At 47.5% G+C, this 27566-nt stretch overlaps 1 protein-coding gene across 1 annotated transcript in view; it reads right to left on the bottom strand.

The window, feature by feature from the left end:
* Positions 1 to 4834: 4834 nt before the first annotated feature.
* Positions 4835 to 27566, bottom strand: part of LOC119382094 (uncharacterized) — a 34608-nt gene continuing 11876 nt past the window's right edge. Inside the window, exons 2-3 of the mRNA XM_049413002.1 lie at positions 20665 to 20819; positions 4835 to 4949 (exon numbers count right to left, since the gene is read on the bottom strand). Of these exons, the coding sequence (XP_049268959.1) occupies positions 4835 to 4949; positions 20665 to 20819 (270 nt within the window). The remainder of the gene's footprint in view (positions 4950 to 20664; positions 20820 to 27566) is intronic.

Below are 27566 nucleotides of genomic sequence, written 5' to 3'. Positions count from 1 at the left end.
CGCGGTTCGACAGAATTGTGGGTCTTAATCGCACACTAAGACATCAGTGGAGCAGTCGTTCTAATTAGGAAGCATATTTCGAATATGGCTCCAGTGGTAGTTGATGAATGCCGTTGGGCCGCGAATAGTCTATTTCAGCGCTGCTGACTTACAGTACAGTAACCACAGTAATGTCGAACTGCCGTGGTCGGCACGCAGCCATTTTACTTTATGACACGTGTATCAGCCTGCCTGATCAAGTTACTTTACGCATCCAGCAACTACCGCCGGTGTCCCCATATAAACTTGCTATGTGCAGACCATGACGGTACAGTACTACCCTTCTTAACGCACAGTAAGCAACCACTGCTAAAATCTAATAACGAGTGTAAACGGTCAGGCCGGCGGCTACCCGACGTCGGCGGGGCCGACACCGCGCCAGCATCGGCTAGCATACATAGGCCCAATGACGGCTTGCCATCATCGGCTGAATAACGGCAGGCCCGTCTTGGACCGACGCTGGCTAGCGCACGTCGGCCCGAAGCCGGCAAGCCCGCATCGGCCCAAAGGCGGCTAGCCGACGTCGGGCCGATGCGGGTGAAAGTAGCGCGAGCGTGATTTGCCAACGTGGGGCCAATATTGCTGCCGTCATTTGCCGATGTTGGGCCAAGATCGGTCCGGAGGCGGCGTGCTGCCTGGGTAGTTGCACTCTACTTCGCAACAGCGCTATGGACGCTCGCGAAGCTGACCGTAAACTGCAACGCCGGCAAGCGAATCTCGAAGCTGCGAGGCTGCGAAAGCGCGCGTTCGCTGTGCATCCGTCATTCTCTCTCTGTGCAACTGTGTGCAAAACGCCATGAACAACGTCGGCGCTAGTTGCAGCGCCACCGCCACGGAGCAGAGGAAGGCTTGGGAAGCCGAACGTCAGCGTCGGCAAGCGGTAACTCAAGCGCCTCGACAACCACAGTCTTATTAGCCACATAAGAGAAACGGAAACTCGATGCGCAAACCCCACGACGCTTTCGCATCCCACCATGGTTGCCCGTAGGGGGAGATTATGTGTAATTTTCTCATCAAAATGACGGGTGAATATTTTATGTCTGAACGTTCTGTTTGTTTGCTAGTTTCCAGGGCACGCACGCCTAGCTATTTCTTTCACGTGCCCTAAAATTCCTGCTCATGCATGGTGTTGGGTTTTCGTCCGTTCGTTCTTGCTTCAATAAACTTCAGTTGTTAGGCAGTGCTCATCTTGTTCCCCTCTCGTCTTGTGTCTCCGTCGTGTTCCCGCTGATGTTCTAAGTATGAAATTTCATTTTTAGGCTGGCCATTAGGGCTCCTCCAGATCCGCTTTCGGTTCGGCCGTTTTCGGTTGAAGATATTCAAGATCCATAATGTATTCCGTTCTGCGAATTCTGCTAATAGCTCACCTTTCTCATTTAGAGTACCGATGCTATATTCCCCCACTACCTGGTCTCCAGCCTGCTTCTTGCGTACCTTGGTATTGAAGTCTCCCAGTACTGCAGTACACCGCGTTTCTACCTTGTTCATTACCGATTCACGTTTTAGATGCGAAGCATCTTATGCGGAGTTTAAACCGGTGGTGGTGGTGGTGTGCGGCCTGACCACACCTACTGCGCATGCGCGAGCCCTCTCCACATACCTCCTCTCCCACTTTTCCTCTCTCCCACATTACCTGGTCTCCCCTTCCCTTTCCCTCCCCCTCTCTCACTTGCTCCTCTTCCCACCCCTTTCCCCTTCCCCTCTCCACTTCCCCTCTGAAACGCGGGCTCGACATGCCGAAACGCTGCTTCGCATCGCCTCATGATGCCCTTTAGCGGAGATGGTGTGATGCTCACAGAAGCTTTCCACTAATTGGTCGTCATCATAAAATGTAAGCGTGTAGGCCTGTACGAGATGAAAAAAACGAAGTACACTGACCAAGTAAAAGCTTAAAAGAAAACGACGTTTCGGCTTCCATACGGAAGGCTTTTTCACAATGAGCGAGTTCATTGTCAACAATGTCTCCGTATGGAAGCCGAGACATTGTTTTATTTAGGGCTTTTATTTGATCAGTGTACTTCGTTTCCTTCATCATGTGTGATCCCGAGCACACGGGTTTCTCGATTTCGGGTTTCTCGACCGAGTCCCGATTTCAGGCCTGTACGCGCTTCAGTTCGCACCTCTATTAAATTTAATTACGGAACTTCCACCCTCTCATTAATGCCATAGCATTCATCTATGTTACAAGCCATATTCGTTTTGACAAAAAAACCCAACTCGAATTTCTCTGCTATCCATCAAGCTACGATAGTATAGGAGGAGCTCGTTATTTAGCTCTGCGAGGGGCTCAACTGTCCTAACCTTCCTGCGCCCTACATCATGCTATTTACACCTTCTAGTTTTCTGAACAGCACTTCTATAGTTGCCTCGGTAGATAGCGCTCTAGCGTTAAACGTTACTAGGATCAGGTTTCAATGACGGCCTGTCTAGACCCAGCGATTCTTCGCACCCTCCGCTGCCAGTCTGACGATCGCCATGTTCAGTTCCTTCGTTGCCACTGGGGAGTGAGGACTGGGGTTTTATTGGTGCATTCATATAGGATGTAGCGGCCAGGCTTTGCACCAGGGGGGTAAATTCTTGTCTGGTGCGGGAGGACGTTACCGATTGTGGTCACGAGTATGACGCCCCACCCCAAGGAGCTCTTTATGCTATTTCATCAGCACAAGGAGTTTGTGTTCTGTTTAAGTGCTGCGGGGAGACGTGCGGCACCGGGGTTCAAACCACGGCCCTCTTGCACGCGAGGCTGATGCTATATATCTGCGCTGTCGCTGTGTACTTGTGCACCAGTATACAACGTAAGCTGAGGCAAAAACGACTGCTCCATAAAGACGGCATACAATAGCGAAACATTTGCAGTTATATTTATTGCCGCACCTAACAACGCATACGCAGCCGGATAACCAGTTCAGACGCCTGCTGTGTGGTTAGGCTGAAAGCTCAGGAACTTGTGAGGCAGTTTTCGGAGATGTGGTACTTTGGTGAGGTGCCGCACAGGAGGTCGTAAATGAATTCGCAGCACTCATGCCTCTCCTTCATCTGGCTTTCCGGTTTCCAGAGAGCGCATCCCGCTCCTGCAAAAGAATCCGAACAGACTGTATTGAGTTCCTTGTCTTTAATGTAAAGTCATGTTATTTTTCTTGCGCAGGGTGTGGAATTGCTATTTCTAGCGGGAGAAAGACCTTCGTAAAGAGATGCAAGAAACAGACATGTGTGCACTACATTTCATCATATCACTCACCCTGGGGTAGCAAAGGTTTGAATTGACTGCAGGGCAAAGCAGTGTGCTATACGATAACAAGCGCGCAGTGGTTCTTAGTATAGAAAGCGTACCTTAGCTCACATGTATTGGTCAAAGTCGCGACGGCATACAAATAGCAAGTGTATAAATTGCAATAAAGTTGCATATTCGTGGAACGATCACTTCATGTGACGCATGATCTTCCAGACATTTCGTGAGATAGACTGTTCGGAATAGACGGACGAAAGAGCTTGCGGTACTGCACCCGAAACCCTCACATGCTCCGTTTGACGTGAATCATCAGAATGCAGAATGGCGGTCCCGGTGCAGGATGCGGATGCAGGCGTCTAATCTCCCTCCCTCTCTCGTGCAAACGAGGGTGCATCGATGTTAATAACAGAGCCTCCCCGAACTCCTCTCGCACAATGCACGCTTCAGTGCTGTAATTATCGGAGTGCTTTGGCGAATGGAGGAGGGAGAGGGGAGGAAAGAGCGAAACATCGATGCTGGTGGCGAGTTCCACCACCGGTATTTGATGCATAAAGTTTCTTGATCTTGGATTGGGGCTTAATTGATGCGTTGATGGCAGCACCATGCCATGGTATAGGAGCAAAATCAAGAGTTGTTAATAAAAATTCGTGCGATTTTACGTGCCAAAACCATGTATTACGATGCATGCCTAAGTGAAAGACTACGTACAACATCCTGGTGTTCTTTAACGTGGAGCTGTATCTATGCGCACGGGTGCTATTGAATTGCGCCCTCATCGAAATGCGTCCGCAGTGGACGGGCATCGAGTCCGCGACCTCGAGTTTAGCAACACAACATGTCATCCTGCTAAGATGACATGACAGGTAAGGAAACTCAAGAGTTGGGACTCGTGACATGATGCTTTTATTTCAGTACAGAACTCGCGCGCTAACTTGTACCGGTAAAACCGCAATATAATTTAGCGAAACCTATGAGGAGCGGTCCAAGCGCACCGTAGTTAGCAACAAAAGCTTCGTTTTAGTCTACCCCGTCATTTATCGAGGAAACCAGCGCAGTCAGCTCGTGATTGAGCTTCTGCGGAAACACGAACAAAGTCAATGACTATACCCCATGTTTACCTTCAGTGGCGTCATAACGTGCGATTTGGAGTCACTTTATCATAACTATAAAAAATACCTGCGTTGATATTGTGGTAACGAACCACCCTGCATCTGTTGCAGTTCAAGAAAGCAGCACTCAGGTAGAAGTCCACATCGGGATCTGAAAAAAAAATAGAATAAAATTCCGGGGCATAATTTAGTATTTAAAACAAGTCCGCTGGAAATACTATTGCTTCTGCTCATATTGTCGCAGCTTTGCGTTGAAATATAAATTTATGGTAAGTGAAGTAATGATAAGAACATTCTCGACCGAAGGACAAGCCTCGTTAAAGGCCACTGAGGGTACATCCAACCGGCGTAATCTAGCACACATCGATGCGATTTTTCTCTTCTCTGTTAGGATATCTTCGTTAAGCGAAAACTTTTCACACAGGCTACGCATGCATTGTAGCCGTACACGTTTCTTTCATGAAACTGCGAACTTACGCTCGCTTGGTTGCTTTCCGGGTGCTGCACTCTGGACATGAACCAAGTTTTTCGATGTGTAGCCCGGTGATGACAGCAGGGTATCTTTTAAGAACCTAAACGAATAAGAGGAATTTAGACAGGTTATGCAAGAGAGATCGCCCCATGATATCTGCGAATTAGGTTAAATAAACCAATGCTGTATATGTGATCCGTAGTCACTCAGATCTTATATTTAAAATGGAAAGTTTGTTACAACGGGCGCGCTGTTCCTGTTTTTGCCCTGTTGTGCGTGCGGGACGCGGGAACAGCGAGTGCGTAGTCCTTCTGGGAAAAATAGAAAACTGTAGGGGTGTGCGAATAGTGAGCTTTAGAATCTAATCGAATACGAATGGAATAGTGTTATCACTGAGTCGAATACGCATACGCATACGAATACGCATACGAATACGCATAGAAAGCAGTGAAATAGCAAGAAATTGTAACGTCACGGAAGAACGGCAAATAGCTCGAAACTTGCAACGCGTTGCTCAAGCAGAAAGGACTCACGGAACGAACATACACAGGATTAGCGCGAACTGTCACAGTTGTAACTTATTTTTGTGGGAGCAGCGCACTTCTTTCGCAAAACCGGCCGCTGCACTGAGCGACGTGACCTTCGTGCTCTCAACGCAAACTTGCGGCGACAGCACAAGGCATACAGACCACCGCCATCACGAGATAGGCTCGCGCACGAGCGACCACGCCCTGTAGAGGCGCGCACTCATCACGAAATGTTCAAAGCCCGTGTACATAGATTTAGGTGCACGTTAAAGAAGCCCAGGTGGCCGAAATTTCCGGAGCCCTCCACTACGGCGTCTCTCATAATCATATCCTGGTTTCGTGACGTTAAACCCCAGATATTATTATGTTTATTATTACTTCGGTATTCAAGGTCATAATTCATCATCAGCTCTTAAATGAAAGGGAAACACGAAAATGAAACAATGTTTCATGGACCAACATCATCATGAATCTCATAATGATGATACTGTATGAGACACTTGATTCGGCGTCACTGGACGTTTAAGCAACAACACCTTCATTCGGTGCACAGTACGGCCTCGATAGTCCCGTAAAAGCTTAGGTTGCGTGAACCTTGGTAATTCGATAATTGAAACATCAAAAAATGATCCCTCGCTGTTCGAACGTTTTGTTATTTTGTGTTCTTTCCGTCGGTGCCAATTATTCGGAAAGTATTAAAAATATATTCGGTATTTTGAATATGCACAATTCGAGCACTGAATCGAATAGAACGCTTTTGTATTTGCTATTAGAAATGGTTGAATATTCGCACGCCCTTAGAAAAGTGGCAAGTAGTTTAAAGGAATGTCTAGAAGTATACGCCCCTTTCCTGTTGTAAGTGCCTTGTCAGCCATAGGAACCGATGAATAATATCTGGAGTTTTACGTGCCAAACGTATGATATCTTTACGAAGGACGCCGTAATGGGCGGCTCAGCCCTCATTTCAATCGTCTGGGGTTCTTCAAATGGCCGATATTTACGGGGTAATGTGTTTTCTCTCTTTTTTGCATGTGACGCTCATCGAAGCGCGGCCCCTGGAACCGCCAATCAAACCTTCTTTCTGCAATGACATAAACTTTAGCTTGTTAGTAAAAATTCACAATAACAGTTGGTAGGCGCGCGAACACGGACGCCAAAGAGAGAAAGACAACACAAATACCGGCTTTCAACTGAAAAAGCGCACTGCAGCGGAAAATAAAATAGACACAAATACCTCTTTGCGCAAGCGCTGGCACAGAGCACCACCTGTACATCTTGCACACTTCAGTGTCTACGCGAGAGAGAACTAGAGAGTAAGGCATTTCAATACTTGATCATGCAATTATTCGACTCCTGGTTCACACATGCGCTGCTACTGATAAAGATACACCAGGGCGCGACCATTACCTGCGTTTTTTCTTCTTGTGCCTGTAAAACACTACGCATTCAGCGAACTCAGGCTTACAATTAGAATCTCTACAATGTAAAGTTAGAGTAGAAGGTGAGCCGCGGTTAATCACCTCTTACGCTCCTTAATATGGGAATAACACAACGACTCGTCTGCCCTGCGTAGAAGCGGCCACATCTACAAAGAACTTTAACAGGATGGTTCAAGAAATGTGTCCGAAAATCATCAAAAATAAGCGAAATGGAATATTTGCTCGCTGCCTTCATAACTGGTTTTCCTGTGGTGGGAGACATCTTAAGAATAATAGACACAGCATTTACGGCAGTATATAAACAAAGTTAATAATTAACTTTTGAATTCGCGGAGACAAGCGGTCTGGTCGAATGGGAGAATTGCTGTCCTTCCTGCGAATAGGCCATTGCCACTTTGGCATTGTGAATAGTCGGCCTGTGGAAATAATGCGGAGCAGGGACATTCAACCAATTTCACCTGCGTAACCGAAACCGAAGCTTCGATGAGGGAAACTAGGAGGCACCCAGAATGACGTCCGTCACTATTCCTGACGGCGATTGCAGTGGTGTTAATTGTGCATTTGTTACGTGCGTGCGCTGTAGTGCTCTAATCGCAAAAGAACCCGCACAACCACGAATCGAAGTCGATCGGTGGTTGGCAGATTGACGCTTGCTGATTCTGGACGTCTCGGATGAGTACGACAGCGGCACTCTTCCGAGTTTTGGTGTCAGTTTCTGCGGCGAAATTGCTCACATTTCATTACTCGCTAATAATTGCCAGCGACTACTTTTGCGAAATCTGAAAGCGGCAATAGCCTCTTCGCAGGAAGGGCTGCAATTTACCCGTTTTACTCGCCCACCTGTTTCAGCTAATTAAATAGTGAATTGCTTATTTATTTTAATTAGGCTGTCATTATTGATGGTCTACTTATCTTTAGGTCGTTGCCTCCAAAGAAAAAGTAATTATGAAGTGAGCGTGAAAATATCTCATTTTCCTTATTTCAGAGGATTTATAAAGCATTTCTTGAAACACCCTGTACACCAAATTTCTGCGACAGTCAGTGCATTTCTTAATGGTATTTACTAGGAAAAAATGAGCGCCGGCCTTTTGTCTATAACTTGCTCATTCTTTTTCTGCACGGTGGCGCATATCTTATCTCGTTTATAGGTAGCTGTTAAAAGAACAACAACGCTCTACCTGTTTCCCACTTTCTTTAGCCTGTGAGATTAAGAATTGATGTAAGGAATACCTAGAACACACTTCATGCTTTCTGCAACCATGTTTGGGCTTGAAAATGGACTTCAATAAACGATCAGCTTCAGCGTCTTTAGCAGCGCAAGAAAAAAACTCAAGAGTGGTAAGCTGCGCTACTTAGTATGGGTGCTTAGTAATGAACAGCGCGAAGTAAAAACGAGAGGCAAAAGGCAAAAGGACGATCAACACGGGACGGGTGATTTCGCGCTGTTACTACTGTGCAGGGATAACCTACTCCTAAAAGACGCTTAATATGTGCAGTAAAGCTTGTGTTCGTTTTGTGTACACACATTTCGCGGTAAGAGGACTTAAGGAATGAGATGAAGATTCCGTTTCTTGTACCCTAGGAGTGCTTCCACCAGATGCTTAAAACTGTTTTGAAGATCTGGGAGAATATTGCCAGTGCACGTGGCTCTCCCTGTAACGCTAAATAAATGTCTAGAAATTGCCTTTTGCGACTCTCAGAAAATATTTTTTTGCAATTTTTAGCCCTCGTACACTCAATTACAGTTGCTTGCTTGCTGACGCAACCACAGATTCGAATTCATCCACAAAAAGAAATGAAGTAATCATCGGCGCAACGAAAGAACTTGGAGGACGCTTCAGCTTCGCCTTCAAGAGCAGAACGCGATAGCGTAATCGGACCGTGTTCGTATCGCCTTCCGGATCGCTAGCCGGCTTCGCTTCTCGGTCGAAACCCAAACCGTGCCGCAAGTACAGCCAAAGTGTGGACGCCCTCCGGCTCCTATATCACTACGTGCGGCGCTACGAAACACGCGGGGAGACGTCATTTCAACCGCGCCCGTGGGATCTTTGTGCCACCTAGAAGGTGATAGAGAAGCCTCGGCCATGCTAAAGCACACTGAAACAATGGTGTACGTAAATAGCTCGCCGTTAGCATGCTAGAGGATGTATGCGTGGCGGCCGAGCGGCTAAACGCATCGCGCCACGGAGCGAGGGGTCGCAGGTTCGAATACCCGGTCCCACTCGAACGAACGATTTGTACAGAAACGTGTTTTATGCAGGGGTTTACCAAGACTTGACATACATCATTTCCGCACATATGTGACGTCGCTAAAAGGCACACGAACAGATGACAAAGAAAAACCGGAAGAAAAGGTGTCGTTGATTTGGATGACCTGGGAGTCGAACCCACGATCTCGCGGTCGGTGACGATACGAGCCGGGTGCTTTACCCACTGCACTATTGACGCTCATGCGTGAAACTTTACAAACTTGTCTTATATCTTTCAGATCTCCCTTTCACAGTGACCTTGCTTGGCGTGGGCCGGTGTCGCCGTGTTGGACAGGTGAGGTACTGCATCATGACACTAACGAGCGCCGACAGGACGCGCTTAGGTAGTCTCAGCGCATGGGAAGCTCGCACCCCGATTTCGCCTCTGTCTCGTTTCAGTACCGTTTGAGCGATTGCTTTGCGAAGTGAGAAATACGCCAGCGAGCAGCGAGTCGCCATCGCGCCGTCATGGCTCATGGTAGCAGCTGTGGCTCTCACGTTCCAGAAGCGCTGCTGCATGAGCAGAAGTTTATATTACGCAAATGCTGGAGAGCGCACCCATTGCCATTACTCTCCTCAAATGCCGACGCTTTCCATGAGCGCATATCGAGTTAGTGATTGTGTGCTTGTTGATGCAATCTTTGCGCGGCATTCACCATATTCTGTGCCCAGGTGGGTATTAAAAACTACAGCTACCACAAATGTTTAATCATGACCACTAACGTTAGTCGTTGGTGTTGAGATCTGTCACGAGGATCGACGTAGGTGTGTTCACATCAAGCGGTGCTATAGCTGCCAAACATAAACGGACGTTGAGCATGCTCCTATTCAATAATGAACAATGAACATTGACCTACGTTTCTAAGGACACGTTTCACTTTCCTGTTATACCAATTCCTATGACGAATGGATCAACATTGATTTTTATTACTTCTTTATTTGCATCTACCTCGAATTTTCGCTCGCGCACAGCGCAAATTTTTCGCTCACAAACAAAGAAGTCGTCACCGACATCGACAATGACACCGTCACCGGAATTTCTGCCAACCGAGCTGTTTAAGGCTATCGCGTTAACCCTTCGAGAGATAGTGGGAGAAATCTGACCCACCTTTTTTTTTTCTTCAGTAACAGGTTCCTCCGCTGGTGTGCGTCTCCATAGAAGCTAGAATTTTCTGCTGCCGTGGGTCGGAAGCATTTAGGAAACGAAGAAAAAATATTCCACTCGTTTACGACGTGTGCTGTTGCTGATAGGTTGAGTTTAAATTTATTTTGTTCGGTAGAAATTTTTTTAAAACTGCTGTTTCATTGCGTTCAGGATAACTAAATTGCTAAATGTATGGTGTGTTTCTCATTTTCTGATTTTCGAGAGAAGTAGCTCTGGCATGAAACTATGTATTTTGTTTCAATATTGGAACAGTATATGGACTAATAATCGTGTCGAATGGCACTTGAACGACAAATGAAGCAGTTCCTTGCTGAGCCTAGATACATAACAGGCCGGCATGAATGTTTTTTTCAGGTTTGATGGACGTTATTACATCACAAGACAACGCTTTATGACGGGGAAGGCCTTGAAATTCCTTTTGTCCATTTTTACCACTACGTTACCAGTGGCAATGGACCAAAAGCTGTGACTAAAACGTTGCTCCTGAAATGGAGTGTTGAAAAAAAAGAATGACGAGATCGATGCTTACGCACTGAGGGAGGGCTAGAGAACATGAATACACAAGTTCTTTGAGAAAAGCTAATAGCTAAGACCTAGACGGAGTTCATAAATGATTTCAGAGTATTCAGTGCATTCGGTGACACCACGTTGATGTGGCTTGCCTTGATTCACTGCCGCATGTTTATATTGGGCGGAAAGTCAGGCATAACTGAGGTTCTCGTCCTTATCTACACCGAGAGAAGCGACAAAAAAATGTAAAATAGTTGGCGTATGCAAGGAGGTCAGGCAGAGCTGCTGACACAGCACAACAGGTGCAGGCTGACATTGTGATCACAGCTGGAAATGAGTTGCGCCAGAATTTTTTTGCGCAGTTTCTGAAGTGCCGCCCTGTACCATTTCATTCGAGCCGCTTCGTGCAAGAAATCTGGCGAAGGAATTACAGCTTGGTGTACACATGAGACAATGTGACAGGTGTTGTCCCACTGTTTCAAAGACATGTCATGGGTGAACGAGACACATACGTCCCACTTTTTTCGCATATACTAATGGTCGTATTTTGGTAAATTTACTGCATACTAGTTATAAGCCCATTATTTAGATACTCCGCAGGCTTATTTTCTGTTATTATGTGAGAAATACAGATGAACCCACAGAGGGTTAATATCTTTGTAAAATAACCCAAGGCGTCATCAAAGCATTTGTCAACCTTGCTATGATATCAAATGATAATAATAGAGGGTACCTTCAAGCCAATGCAACTTTCGGATTTCTGCACAACGCATTCTCGCGAACCAACCAGCGTCGACTTTAACGGGACTGTCTACCGTTCTTCTCCGTCTTTCTGTTTGGCATCGTAATAGAAAGCTGCCGTCTAAAGTTTCGAGCCTTGCCTGGGAACGAGCAAAACGTTTTGAACAAAATTTTTCGATATACTTTCTGTCTTCTTCAAATGGTGTAGGGACTCTGGCAACACTGGTTGCTGCACTCGATGACACTTGTTGTGCTGGTGAAACTGAAACCAGATACGATAAAGAAACCGAGGACTATTGTCAGAAGCTGTCTAGGCAGCAGTGGAGTGAAGTTAGCACAAAAGTAGACCGGCAGATGCGCAGCGGACGCAAATAGAGCCTTTGAAGGTACTGCTCGATGAGACTAACTTCAACGGTAATCAGAGGTTCGCAACCCACCGTTTGGGCCAAGTCCAGAAGAGCGGAGGGGTCAATGACCAGATTGTACTTAAGAAACTGGCAAAGCGATACCTTCCGGTTGGTCCCTCTGTGGCCTCGAATTATCCGGTCTACGGTGGAAGACCGCTGGAGGAAACCGATTCGCCCTTTACAATATTTGAGATCGAAGAGGTGCTTCATGATTATCGCTCAGCTGTGGTTTCTGGCGGAATTACGAACAGGTTGCTGCGCAGTCCTCGATGATGAGTCCATCGCTAAGTTAACAGGGAGGTCAATCTCCGCTGGGCAGAAGCGCGCGTCCTAGATGCTTCAAGTGACCGCCTCGGCGGCACTCATTCCCAAGCCGGGCAAGGCACACGTTAAGGAGAACATACATCCCATCTCCCTTACATGTTGCGTGGGGAAAGTGATGGAGCATGTGGTACATAACAAGGTATCTCGGTATATCGAGGATAGCGCTTTTTCCACATAATATGGTAGGCTTCTGGCCGGGCCTCTCACCTAAGAATGTGATGCTCCTGATTAAGAGACAAATTATCGACCGACGAAACCGAGATGTTGAGAAGCATGGACCCTCGTCTTCGCCAAGGCCTGAGATATATTTTCACATAAGTTCATCCTACAGGCGGTCGAGAGCATGGATAAAGCAAGATGTGCAGTAGCGAAACATTTCGTTCTAGTAAAAGAAAAGCGACTCAAGATTTAACAGTGTCCTTGAACTACTGAACGGCCTGATTCCTGAAAGCAGTCGCCGGTGATGTTAAAAAGACAAACGGGATTCTGCTGGACATATTCTACACTGTCAAAACACTAAAGTTGGACATGCCATTCCGGGTATTGTTTCTGAGCGAGGCACATAGCTTCAAGTCGCATCCAGTTTCCTGCAAAGACAACTCGAATTTCCTAATATAACGGACCCGTTTCTCGTACCGAATTCTAAATCTTTGGTGGACTATCTCGTTGATCATCATCAAGACAGTAGTTCCGCCTTCACTGTAGACGTGGAAGACTTGCTTTACACTTTGCCTCAAGGCCACCTCTGCTTCTGTGGCTCTAGACGCTAGGCGCTCGTGCTCTCCTTCCCACGCTGAAGAATCCCATGACGACACCAATAGGGCTGACGTGGTGGAGTTTTGAGTACTGTGGCGGAGCCTGGTGGCGTGCGCCGAAGTTGCTTGGGTAGTCAAAAATGGACGCCGACCGGCGAGTTACGCAGTTCTCAGTTGCTTTGAGCGTTTTATTAATTTTGCGCCGAGTTTTCAGGCTCAAAAAGTGCTTAAAACGTACGCAGGAACTTGTCCGCTATGCCTGCAGAGTCTGACATGCTTGACAAGCGATCCCTGCTTCAACAAACCGTGCCGAAAGCAGGTGGCCCGGGCGACGGCTCTGAGCAGCGCGCGGTCCCGAAGCGCGGTCGCCGCCGTTATTGTTGCGTGGTTAATTGCCTCGAACATGGGGTTAAGGATCTTAATGTGCGGTTTTACTGGTTCCCCTGAAAGCCGTACGAAGTGGAGCGACGGAACCGTTGGATACGTGCCGTCCGACGCGTGAAGTGAGTACGCGAGCAAAACGTGGTTTGCAACGTAACGTGCTGATTACTTTTCGTACGCGCGTGCACGCCTTTACATATGTATATATTCCCTGTGTGCAGTCCAGACGGCACGCCGTGGCTGCCGACGGCGATCACGAGGATATGCAGCCGGCATTTCGTGGGAAACGAGAAAAACGATGCCATCAGTCTACGATATTTGCCATGTGCCTACGATATTTCCGGCAGCTTACAGCCGGCTGCTTCCAGCGGCCGGCTGTAAACATTGCGCGCCGTCGCTTCTCGACCGCCACCGCACGCTGACAGAATTTGACGACTTCCCTAGAAGAAAATGTTGAAAATTACGACCGTGTATGGGGGAAAAGTGTGTTTGCGACTGAATGCGGCAGAAAACGGCACACGGCGCGAATGCGCTCATTCGAGCCGCCGACGGCTAGCCTTCGTCACTGGACCTTTCTTGATTCCGTTTCGTCGTGTAATGCAAATCATTTCGGCTTTCTTAACAGCAATCTTTTCGTTTATGCGCTGTCGTTAATCGCGCGAGCATGCCCCGTAAAACTTAACTCGAGTTCAACGTCGTATGAGATTCGCTGCACTTGCGAGTTGCAGCGCGCCGAAATGGTTCCTTCAATCTCCTGCACGTCGTAAACATACTTGACGTTGACGAGCTTCTTGCGTTTACGCAGATTGCTTGGCCTGAAGAACTCAGCCACGCCAGAAATTGGCCGAGATCCAAAGCGCAGCACAACCGACAGCGGCGGCTCCATTGCGCATCTGAGCTTAATGTTGCATGCGGCCGCCAGTCTGACTACTCGAAACCAAATAACTTATCGTAGGGGGCGCTTTTTAGCACCGTTTTCGCAGCGCCGCCTGGGCAGCCAGTCAGGCCTATAGCATGGACTGCAGAGAAGCAGACGCACGTGATCTTGCCACTTTGCGGGAGTCGAATATCTCATACGCCGGCAGTTCCACGTAGCGGGAGCTGGATGGAGACTGGAAGACCGCGCTGATTTTACGCCAGAGGGAGGCACAGACTCGACGGTGCAAGAAAAAAATTACGCCATCTCCCGCTCAATTGAACCAGCTCCCCGCTTCTTCGCGTCCACACATGGTACCCTTTAGCGGGAGATGGTGTAATTCTTTTATTGTTCTAATCGTTAACAGTGTCGAGATTAGTTGCCTTGTATCTAGCCAGGATGTCGTCATCAGTTTTTTGCCTCTTAAGAGCATGCGCATAAAAGTATGTTATGATGTTTGTTCAATACATTTTTCAATTGAAAGTCAGTGCCCGTGCCGTGTCTACTCTTTCTTGGTCCCTATTATTTAGCGCTGTTTTGCCTCTAGCAGCTATTAATCGTTGCCAAATCACCCAATTTTCAATCCTACTGAGAGCCTGGGGTTCGTACCAAAGTTCCACGCCTATGCTCGCGCCTTCCTCCGGGACCGCAAAGCAATCATAATGATTGGGCAATTCAAATTAGGGGCTTTTACCCTGGGTGCAAAAGGCAAGCGGTAGGGAGCGGTCATTTCGCCTCTCTTGTTCAACATAGCCATGAAAGGCCTCTCGGACATTATTTCCACTGCAGCCAATACCAACCACGCCCTATGCGCAAACGACATTACTGTCTAGGGCATGGGAGTTTCGAATGGTGAGGTGGAGGGAGCGCTCCAGTCGGCACTTTCTAATAACGAACGTTTTCTGGAGCGTATGGGGCTGCAGCTCTCCCCCTCCCTGTCGGAGTTGCTTCTCTACAAATTGGTTCGGCCCGGGAGGAGGCCCAACTCACACCTTGATCACCTACAGGTTACGCTAACCATAAGCGACGGGCGGTCTATTTCTAGAGTCAACTGTATTCGGGTACTTGGCATGCTTGTTTAGTACAACGGCAGGAACCCGCAAGTTTTGGCCCGCATCGCCTCCAAGACGAAAAACATGCTTAGGCTGATTTTAAGGGTCTCAAACCGCAGGGGAGGGCTGAGGGAAAGCAACATCCTTCAGCACCACAACACGTTCCTCATGAGCCACAATATTAACGTCGCATCAGCACTAAATTGGTGAAAACACGAGGAGGGTAAACTACAGTTAAATGCGGAAAAGTATCGAAAGGGGGCTAGGACCCTCATGAGCAGCGGCGCAGACAGGCTCATGAGCCTGAGCATGCACCCTGTTGGAGGTGATGGAGGCACAGAAACTAGTGAAGGTCGCGCGGTTGTCTTCGTACAAGGCAGGGCATCATCTCCTAGAGTCGCTGGGCTACAATCATTAGGTCAGTGCGAAACAGAAGGTCCAGAATATCTTCTTATCACAAGCAATGAGGGCTACCTACGAGGTGAAACTCTTCCCGCGTAACGCCCATGCGCAGTGCAATGTCGGCCTGCTAAATGCAGGGGCTGGGTCTCTGCTTGAGTTCGTCTCTAAATACCTTAGAAAGAGGGCTTTCGTGGATGCGGCGCAGTATGGCCGCTCCGATAGCTCTGCGGCCGTGGTTCTTGATCACCCCGGTCGCGTACTCTATTCAGCTTCTGTTAGGAAAGTGTCTGCCTCCATCTCAGAGCAGGGAGCGATAGCTCTAGCGATGAAGGAGCCTTCGCGTCCTCAGTTAATCATTGACTCCATGAGTGCCACCTGGGCCTTCGCCTCGGTGGTAATCTTCAGAGAGGCTGCGGAGTTCGAGGGGTGTAGTAAGCTTTCACACATTTACTTGGCTTGCCGTCCTACATAGGCTCAGGGGTTCACCCATCAGTTCATAACGTCAACGAACTTGCCCATAAGCGCATGCGAGTAATGACGTGCCGTGGCGGTCCGAGGGGGTCCGCAGACGGGTTCGCGGAGAGCTTCAAGGATCTAACTGGCACCTTTCACAAAGTTACGTCTCACTATCAACTTTCAAGATCGAGGTACCCCCTCCCGCATTCCAAGTTCACTAGATCGCAGTCATCGGCTCTCCACATGCTGCAGGCAGGTTCATTCCCGTCTCGTAGTACGTTTAGTCACTTTGCTGATGGCATAGATCTAGGATATAGCATAGATCTAGCTGTGGGGCAGATAATTTCAGACTCACTCACATGCTCTGGCAGTGTCCGGAGTTACGTGGCGCCAAGTTCAGCACAGAACATGACCGGGAGAGGGCATTTAAAAGTGGCGAACTCTCAGTCCAGCCCTCTGAAGCACAGGAGGCCTACGAACAGACGCAGGGCCACGGCCTTCCAGTACTGGTGTGGGCGGGGCCAATAACTGCGGCGGAACCCCCTTCGTGGGGTGTCTGATCGAGGTTCTCCAGGAGTTTCATCTTCACCTCATAGGATTCTTGCAATGGTAATTCGTTTTTTGTTTAACAATAAACCTCTTATTTTAATAGTCGTTTATGGCACGCGATCAGTCGAATAAAGCATTATTACCACAGTGTTCGCACTTTTGTTTAGTCGATGTAAAAAACCATCGCCGTGGAGCAAAAAACTTGGCGCCTTATGCAAACAATGGTAATTTGGCGCTGTGAAAAGAAATATACTGGTTCCACTCACGCCAAACGTTCGGATAAAACGAACATTCCCGAGAAGTACGTGCTTCATAGAAAAAGAGAAGCTCGCTGCTGTTCTTTGTTACGTTGACGTAGTTTATGTGTTTCTTTGTTACATACCCGACATGACAGTCAACGCGGACGCCTTTTGAAGGCAAATTATCCTTCAGTGTAGGACTCCATGAGATAGACCGTGTTTCGAAGTGACTTCTGCGCAGGTGAATAGCGGTAAATATCAACAAACGAGAACTCACAGGAATGGCTCCGTGAAGACAGCCGCGCCACTGTTCGTCCAGAAGGGTATCCCCCCCCCTCCTTTTTACTGCGCCAGCACTAGGTGCCGTGCTCACATGGCTCGCGTTAGTCCACCGACGAACTCAAGATCGACGCCGGAAACGCCACCGAGTGCCGCCTTTCAACGAGCGAAAAAAAACGTCGAAGCTTACATTAAGTCGCGTAATGCTTCAGCAAAGATGTGCGCTTTTGCAGTATAATCTGGTTGCTTTTAGGTTGTTGCTATGCTTTAGCCACTTGATGCTCGGTTGTTTCTAGGTTGCTCCTGCGTTGTTGCTAGGCTTTATCCAGGTGATGCTAGGTTGTTTCTAGGTTGTTGCTTGGCTTTAGCTGGGTGACTCAAAGTTGTTTCTAGGCTGTTGCTAGGCTTTAGCTAGGTGATGCTAGGTTGTTTCCAGGTAGTTGTTATGCATTTAGCTAGCTGATGCTAAGTTGCTTCTAGGTAGCTGCAAACTCTTAGCTATGTTTTTTTCTAGGTTGCTTCTAGGCCGTTGCTGGGCTTTAGCTAATTTTTACGTTGTTTCTAGGTTATTGGCTGTTTTGTTAGGCTTCAGGATTGTCCAGTCTTGCTGTTTCAGGCCTTGCGCGACTTATTGCAAACTTCGCCATTTTTTTAATGCGAAGCATTTCTTAGCGAACCTTTGGTACTTTCAGCGCTTGTTTTCTATCTATCTATCTATCTATCTATCTATCTAGCCGCCTACGTCTATGTGCTCTCATGATCGCCTCTCTTACTTGGTGTAGACCAAAATTGGTGTGGGAGGGTAAGAGGGTTTGACGAATGTGCCTCCCTGGTCATGACATGAATAACGTATATATACTGCCGCGTACGTCGTCAAGCCTTTCCTCGAGACACATGTGGCACATACCCGCATATGGTAAGCGGTTATGCGCCACACGAGACTGACAGTTTATAACTTCCCAGGAATGGCGAGAACAGACATTGGTAATTTACATGCGATAGCTTAAAAATTGACATCGGCAGCGTTGAGCCGACGAATGGAAAGAATAAAGATCTGGGTCCCAACAGGAATCGAACCCATGCATTCCGCGTGGCAGTCAGGAATTCTACCGCAGAGCCACACCACGTCTAGAGACTGCTTGAGAAAAACCCTATGCAGGCGTAATATCGGTGCAGCGTCAATTGTGGTTGCAGTGCTGGTAATCTAATTTTATGCCAAAGCAATAAACGTTACATAGGTGCTCCTATGATAAAGGCGTCATGCCGTGTTAAGGTCAGTTGTGGCTCCATTGTTGGCTGCGCTTTAATAAAAGTCTAAAAAACATGACAATTTTATTCGTATGATTCAGCAAGCTATATACAAGCGCTGCTCAACTACGGAAAAGACGCTAACGAAACTTACGTATGCTATTTACATCGTAGCACCCTAAAGCACTTAATTTTGATAACACTCACGTGTATGCACTAAGGTGCGTGCTGACGTGAAGTCAGACATTAGTTACCCTCTAAACAGCAGTGTAGTCAACGTGCCTGGTAAGGCCACAATGTGCACCCAACAACTACGCTTACAAAAACACGTCGATCCACCACCTAACGCTTGGCTCGAAGCCAAAGATGCAGCATAGACAACTGCTCGCTGGCTGCTTCGCATAACACCGATTGCCACAAGGCGTGGGATATGCCGAATTTTTAAAGACTATAGTCTTTCTTGGAGAGCTTAAACACAGAACTTTTGCTCTGTCTGTCTTTCTGTTTGTCTGTCTGTCAGCCGATTCAGGCACCCGGCCAAAGTTGAACTTTCCTCGGAGGAGGAAAGAACTTTCCTCCTCCGAGCCGTCAGCACAAGCTCGTTTCCCGACGTATTGCCAGATGGCGCCCATATCTCACGCAGCGTAGAGTTACTGTTTATGCTACCTTTAGGTAGCAGAGTTGCGCATCTGTCTTCCATAGCCGCTAGCAACCATGCATTGAGGAGAAGCTGACGCTCGGGCCGATTTTGGTATTTATCGACGCCGCCGCTGCAGCTCACCCAATTAACACTAGTCATCGACAGCCATTGTTTATCCCCGGCCTTCGACACGCCAGACATGTTTATCGGCGACGCGGTAGGCATGTCGCCTGCAAAAATGGAGTGCGACTTCACCGCATAGCTGTGGTTGCTAGCCGGACCTATGCCCTACTCTGCTGCCTAAAGGTAGCATATACAGTGCCTCTAACGCGGCACCCCTCTAACGTCTTTCGACGACATTTGCAGGCGAAGCACGCAGATACGCGACCAATTTTTTCCTCTTTCGCTTTCTTTATATCGCTGTCTTTCTCTCTCTCTTTCTCTTTCTTTCTCTTTCCTTCTTTCTCTCTCCCTCTGTTTTCTCTTTTTTTTGTTTCTTTGTTTCTCTCTCTCTCTCTCTTGCACGTGCTTCCCGTGCTCGACTTCGCCAGTAGAGTTTTCGTTTAACGCTCGCACCTGCTGTACTCGGTAGTGGGGCTTGCCCAATTCCTGTGGCGCCTACCCACATGAGGCGTTTTGCACGAAGGAACACAAGTTATCGATAGCTTAAACAGCCTCACGATAAATTGAATGCCGCGCCACGGTGGTCTAGTGGTTATGGCGCTCGACTGGTGACACGAAGGTCGCGGGATCGCTTCCCGGCTGCGGCGGCTGCATTTTCGATGGAGGCGATAATGTATGAGGCCCGTGTAGTTAGATTTAAGTGCACTTTAAAGAACCCCCGGTGGTCAAACTTTTCGGAGGAGCCCTCCACTACAGCGTCTCTCATAATCATATCGTGGTTTTGGGACGTTAAAGCCCAGATATTATTCTCATAAATATTACAGTAAAGAGAATTAAGAGAGCGTGTGCCAGGTCAGGATGGTAGTTTTTTGGGCACATTGTACACAAAAAAGTTCTTGCGACCGGCTTAAACGGGTAAAAAAAGCAAAAGTTACTCTTTGACGCACAGTGAAGCTGCCACAGGTGTATATAATAGAATATTAAATTACAGATATTTCTTTTAAAACATAATCAGTCTATCTGCGTGGGTGTCTTGCCTCTACCGATCGGTTGACCCACATTGCTGTTCGATGACGCAGGCGGTCATTTTTTTCACCACTTTAAGCGTCTAATCAAGAATAGAATTCTTTGTTTACGCTTCAAATGCACGCTCGTTGCTGCCGACCTGACAAACAAACTTCTAATTTTCACCACAATCCAAAATATTTATCGGAGTGGTTGACAGTCGCTTAAATTACATCGAAAAAATTTCAAGAAAAAGTCTCATAGAAACCCTGATTACCAGTGAAAACCGTTTCCCGCATTTGTTGATTATACATTCTTTACCACACTTTAACAACCATCCGTGCAGCATGATGGCGTATGATTTAACACTGAAGAGTTATGATGCACTGCCAGGAGACGCTGACTCACCGTGTGGTCTCGCCCTGTTCTTTAGTCCAAAATGCTGGCTCGGCCGGGTCACTCGTCACTACACTTGCACTCGCGCATTGGGTGCTGTCGCCGAATAGCGGATCCACTTCGTAGTTTCTGTATATTACATACCAGGGTTCAGTCCAGTTCAAACACTAAAAGAGAATAAAACGTATGCAGTGCCATGTGAGTCCATCCTGGCTTTGACAAGGGAAGTGAAAGCTATGCATTCTCTAGGAATAAGGAAATATTATAGGGCAAGACAGGGTTATTTGTTTCAGAAAAAAAATCAGCATTATGGAGGTTTCAGAATGTTGGTTCCGAAATGCAGTCATATGCACTCTCAGGTAACCTTTTAATTTGAGCGAAGCGATATTTGTTTGAGACAAAACAACTTGTGACTTGTACTGCTGATCATATAGCACTCATTTATACGACACGACACTTTCACCACTCGCCTCTACAACACGCAATGTAAAGAAACACCAAAGGCACTTTCTCTTTAACCTTTTCACAAGCGTGATAAAGCGGCACAATGCATACGTGAAAGTACCAAAGCAATAGGGCGGCATTGTTTCACAAAGTGTTTATTCCCATACTGAACTACATTCATCAGAAACGTTAAACTGCATCACATTTGCATACTTTTCAAAAGTAAACCGATCACTTTTCTGTGTTAGGCCACCATCCTCAATCACACGCGTTTTGAATTACGCACGACATCACTCAGAATTACAACGGAATAATGCGCGCATGTACTACGTGCCTCTCTTACATACGGTCCTGCATCGGCATGTGCAACTGTATGTTTGACATTGCTCGTCTGCTGATTCGCGGACACCTTCTAAAGCAGCATCCAGAACAGTGTGTCATAAACGGATCATTCCGTTCCCGTGTTCGTAGTCGTGGCTTGCCTCGTCGCGGAAGGGCATTTTTATATAAGCTAAGGTTTGGCCCTGTGTTGATACTCGAGCGCTTATACTTTCAGGAAGTGCAGACAGCCCGTCATGTTCATCTTCTGGCTCGTGCGAGACATTTCACCACCTTATATTGGAGAGCCTACGCTACTTACACAGCAGGCATTGCTTGTTAAGGGATATAGACTCATTTGATGTACGTGTGCGACCGTCGGGCAGCACACGCTCTTGCCGAGATCGTGTGCTGCCCGACGTGACCAGGCCCATCGAGTTCTGATGACTTTTATGGAACAAACAGATCTCGTCACCCACTTATAGAAGCTTTTCACGTGTTTTTACTTATCTCTGCCCGAATCTTCGTTTTCTTTTTCTTTTCCATTTTCATTGCTCCTTCTTTCTTCTATCTCTTCCCTCCAGAATGAGCTGCCTGTGTCCTTGTGTGGGCAACATTTCTGAACTACCATAGTAGCAGGTAATTGCTGCACCCTCACTCACAACCCTAAAAAAGTGTTTTAAAGGTAAAGCGTATTAACCAACACAATAAAGACAACAGAATTGTTGCAAAATGGTCGCACGCTTGTATTCCAGGCAAATGCCGTCATATAATTGTAACAAAGTAGTATACGGGTACTGCGTTTAGTACATTCAGTACATTGAGTTATATTCAGTACACGCAGTACATGCAGGCTTGCAGTTACTTCAGTGGTTACCACGATGGAGAACTGGTTACCCCACTTATGTGTTGGAAATACCGCGACTCCAAAAGCCACCACATCGCCGACGAAGGAACGCCGCGCAGTGTGAGACCGTCGTGTCTTGTTGCTTCTTACGATGGATGAATGAATAAACTTTATTTTTGCCCCCCGCAACGCGCTCTAGCGCGTTGCGGGCCGCTCCCACGACGGAAGAGATAGACCAAGTCTCTCTGCTGCGTCGCGGACCCGTTGGATTGCCGATAGCTGTTCTTTGTGTCCGGAGCTGGTAATAGCAGCCTCCCATTTTGACGGCGTGATGTCTTCGCGGCCGCATAACACGGGGCACCGCCAGAGCATATGTTCTAGATTCGCTATATTCACGCATAATGAACATACATTAGTTGGTTGTATTTCTGGATAAATCTTGTGCAATAGCGCGGGGTTAGGGTACGTCCTGGCCTGAAGTTGTCTGAGTATCAGAGCCTGTGGCCTGCTTAATTTATTTGTGTGGTGGAGGGTACTGTGTCCACCCCAGGTAAAAATATTTGCGAGTCGCGGAGAAACGCTGGTACACTACTGAGAGGCTTTTCACCGTATCAAAAGCATTGTCGTTGATGCGGTGACGAGTGATTGAATCCAAGGCTCATCGTCCTAGCTTTGGTCAACGCTTAAACACAATCATTCACAGCCAAATCATCCAATGTAGTCGACGCGACAACAGCAACACATGCGGCATGTATGGCCATATGTGCTTGCGGTGCCAGCCGCGCCCTCCCACAGCAACGATAAAAAATAAAGAGATAGAGGTGCAATTCAGGAGAAGACGAAAGCAATGGAAAGAAGGCTGTCTGTGGCGCGCTGTCGAGAGATGGCGCTAGTTGCAAGAGCGTTGTGGGTCACAGGAACTTCAACAACATAGTAACACAACGCTCAATATTAAGTGGCTTTACATAAACAAATCAGCGTGTCCAAGCGATTGCTACGAGATCACTATGCCTGTGTGTTTGAAATACTGTTTTTACGTATGTCAGTGAGATTGTAATGATTACGGGCTCATATGCTAGTGTACAACGTTTCACTTCTATATGTACATTTTCTTCTTCTTACTAAGATTATTGGTATTGTAATTCTTATAAATATAATAATTATTATTATGTGATATGTATATACAGACAACCTGTGATTGAATCTTCATATGAAAAGAGCTGAAAAAAGGGCTCTTCACCAGGCACCAGAGTGGGCCAGCACCAGAGACTACATATAGGATTCTGCGCTCCGTATTAGGGCATTGAATTATGTGCACATGCTTCATACTAGGGTATGTGTATACGCTGTTGTGTTCAGGTTGGTTGGCGCTATCCATAGTGTTCATATCAATGAAACGCGTATTGTAGCGTGCGTGCTGCGTACACGGAATGTGGACTGTCTCCAATACCTGAAAAACTTGAAACGAGTGTATATATGCAAACATCACTGCATGCTCTGCATTGCGCTGCCGGCGTCTTCCGGCGTTATCCATGAATTAGCTTACCTCGTGAACTTGGTTTTGGGACGTAAAACCCCAGATAATATTGTTAATATTATTATTATGATTACCTCGCGAGCTGTCCGTAAAAAGCCTCTTTTACACTACCTTCGTGAGCCCCCTAGGCGATAACTTTTTTTTCAAGCGACGCTTGTATTGCCGTTGGCGTTGTAGGTGTGACCGAAGGAAAAATCTCGCGGCCACGGACGCTGAGAAACCCGGCCATTGAAGGTGCGCCGGTCGCATGCGTGTTTGTATGCCCCGTTTTACAATAAATTATTCTCTCTAGGTCGTGGGTTTTTCTGCAATGAGCAGTTTCTGATACTGCAATCTGACTTATAGGCTATCGGGTGACATTTCATTTCGCGTTGCCGCATTTCATGGTTGCCTGGATATGAACGCGTGGCCGTCGCTGTTGCCAGCTGCAACTAAAGTGTTGTACTGCTAAGCACGTGTATGGCGGTCCATTTCCTGGCGGGAGGAAGGAAACAGTTAGGAGGGAGCATTGCGCAGTGCCGTGGAGAGAAAGAGAAAAACAAAGGAAAAAGGAAAGTAGTACGTCAGGCAAGCGCCCGCCAAGCTTCCCTTGCCCCAATTTTCCTGATAGAACGAGGGCTCCTGAATTCGGTAACTTTGGCAGCAATGATTCCTTCCAGGAGTCGCAAGCTACCGCTTACTTCACGGCTCTGGCGCTGTTACAGCTACATAAAATTATTGTTAACTGCGCGAAATTCGGAAATAGAGATCCGAAAGAAGACATACCCAACAGATTGAGTACATAATACCAACTGGTTTATTTCAACGCAGTGAGCTACAGTACATAGAATCAAAAAAGCGCAAATGCGCTGGCGCGATCAATTGAAACAAGATACTCCCTCCAACCCATCTGGTTAGTCAAAAATGACATTTCAGTACTATAGATTAAGACAGATGTGTTACTCACGCAAGCGCTGCCTCTTCTTTTGAAAAAAAAATGTATTTTTAAATCTCCCATGTACAGGCGTTCTTGCTCCTCGCTAATGTCATGGAGAAATATTGGGTTCCATTTGCAACAGCACAGTATGTGGACAAACTGACCATTTCATTATTTTTGGTAGTGAGCTTGCGGTCCCGTGCGCATTCATTAACCCAGCGCCACGTCAGGCCTAAGAATAGGTTTGCGGAAGGTTTTTTTTTTTTTTTTGTTGCGATTGCCAGTGATGCATAGTGATTATCGATGCAGTTCGTATGCCTAACTGTGTTGCTCACTTCACTCGCCTGGCGTCAGCAGTATTGTTTCTGACAGGCGAGCAACATTGCAATCACGCATATGTGAAGCAAGTTACTCCGTTTAAAGACGAACATAAGGGACGTCTGCGTTTCTCCCTTAAAGGAACAAGGTTCACTCTATTTTGTTCGGGTGCATCGCTGTCTCTTCGATGATTGCGTGGAATTGAAGAACTGCCTTTAAAATGCCATACATTTATTTTCCTAGTCAGAGCCAATGTGAAAACGAAACCTTCCAAAGTCGCCAGAAATCTTTCCACCGACGCGCCGGTGCTGCTTAGACGATGCCTCATGTCACTCGCCGGCACGTGTGAGGACGCCACAAATACACGTGGCTCGGTTGCGTCTTTATAAAAAGCGAGAAGACTGAAATTACTAAGTACCCTACTATTGGAAGCTGCCACGTTGGTCTAGAAGTTGCGGCGCTCGACTCCTGACGCGAAGGTCGCGGGATCAAATACCGGCCGTGGCGGACGCATTTCGATGGAGGCGAAATGCTTGAGGCCCGTGTACTTAGATTTATGTGCACGTTAAAGAACACCAACTGGTCAAGATTTCTGGAGCCCTCCACTACAGCCTCCCTCATAGTCACATAGGGGTTTTGCGACGTAAGGACCCTAACAACTATTAGCCTACTATTGGAGACCAGCCCCGCCATAGTGGTCTAGTGGTTATGGCACTCCACTCGGGATCGAATCCGGGCCACGGCGGCGGCAATTTTGGTGTAGACGAAAATGTTTGAGGCCCGTGTACTTAGATTTAGGTCATGTCAAGGAACCGCAGGTGGTCGAAATTTCCGGAGCCCTCCACTACGGCGTTCCTCATAATCCTCGTGTTTTTGGGACGTTAAACACCAGGAATTATTATTATTACTATTAAATAGCAGTAAGCTTGCCCTCAGTATTCTGGTTTCGAAGGGTTGCATGCGTGGGCATAATGCGCACAAAATTGTGATTTCCATGAATGCGTACAACCATGGTCTTTATGTATCCCCGTATGAACTGCCCCTTCACGTGCGCTGGTTCGTCAACACGTTACCCGCTATCTGCACAACTACGCAGTAAAAAAACAACAACAAATGAAACATGAATATTCTCAGCGCAAAGATATTGCGGCGCGCGCTTCTTTTGCTATTTTTACGTAAGTAGTCCGTTACTGGTATAACCACTGCCTTGCGCAATCCGCGCCCGAATGTTTGGGAACCTTCCAGTTGTTTGAGAATATTCTGATAGGCTTGAGCGTGCACACGCGAAGAGTGGAGGTAATTCTGGAACTACCGCGGCTACCGGCAATAAGCCTCGAATGTTTGGTGCCACATGTATAAATGCCGACGCGCTTTACCGCAGATCAGATTGTCCTAAGACCGACGGCGGTGCCTGCCGCTATCAGTGTAGAGCGTGTATTGCTTGTACTTTAGCTTTTTTTTTGTTTTCCGGGCACAAGTTCGCCCGAATAAAGAGTTTGGTCTTGAAGACGTCAACTGCTGCCTTTGTCACCGCCACGACCACGTGACGATATACGTACTCAATACCCCAATTCCTTCAATACAGAATACGCCTCCTTTCCCGCTGTTTCTAGTAGGGAGCGCTTGCTTGGTCGGCCTCATGAGTAATGCGCATTTCAGTATTTCATTATGACAAGGATGGGTTCATTCGAGCCAGTGCAGATAATGCAGATTGTGGCATAGCGAAGTGCGCACACAGCAGAGGTTGCGTACTGCCCCCAAAACTGACGCTGTCTAGGAACACTGAGACAACTGACGTGTTTTTAAGCGAAGCGCTTATGACTGACATATTTCGGTGGCAGCGTCGTGCGCGAGAAGCCTGCGCCGGTGAGCGTACAGAAATGAGGCCCTCGAAGGTGCGCCGATCTCGTGCGTATTTGTACGCGCCATTTTATTGTGATAGCAATGATACGGACAGTCTCGACGGGTTTTTGCCGTCGCCATCACCGTCATGTCCTTCCGCTCTGAAGTCCTAATTGATAAGATCCCCCCGCGCATTGTATGTTCTACCGCGCGTAAAAACGCGCGAGCGGGGGCGACGAACGCGGCCGAATCAGAGTTCAAACAAGACGGCCCATCGCTCGGAGGGTGCATGCGATTACATCACCCCGCTCGGAATGCCTGCCGTCGAAGCAGACAGGAAATGGCCCGCCCATCTTTAACGATACTTAATATACGCGAGGGGGGGGGGGAGTGTCGCGTCGCGCGAAGAGCAACTTTGAACTTTGAATCTAAGGGGGCGGTGGCGATCGCTGGCGCGCGCGCAATCTCGAAAGCCATCACAGCGGGCGGCTCGTATACCCTTCTACGTTCTGCGCTCTCGACGCGAAGTGACTTTGCGGGGAGGATCTCTCCCTGGAGCGGCCGTATTCTCCTACACAAGCGTTTTGTAGTTACGCGAGATCGGATGCAAAACAGTTAGCTGCCAGCCTCACTTCGTGTAACACTACAGTTTGTTGCTATCGCATTCATTGCTTCGCCTTGAACTGTGATTT

This window comes from Rhipicephalus sanguineus, chromosome 2 (genome assembly GCF_013339695.2).
Source record: "Rhipicephalus sanguineus isolate Rsan-2018 chromosome 2, BIME_Rsan_1.4, whole genome shotgun sequence".
Classification (NCBI taxonomy): domain Eukaryota; kingdom Metazoa; phylum Arthropoda; class Arachnida; order Ixodida; family Ixodidae; genus Rhipicephalus; species Rhipicephalus sanguineus.
This window is presented reverse-complemented; position numbering and strand designations above follow the sequence as displayed.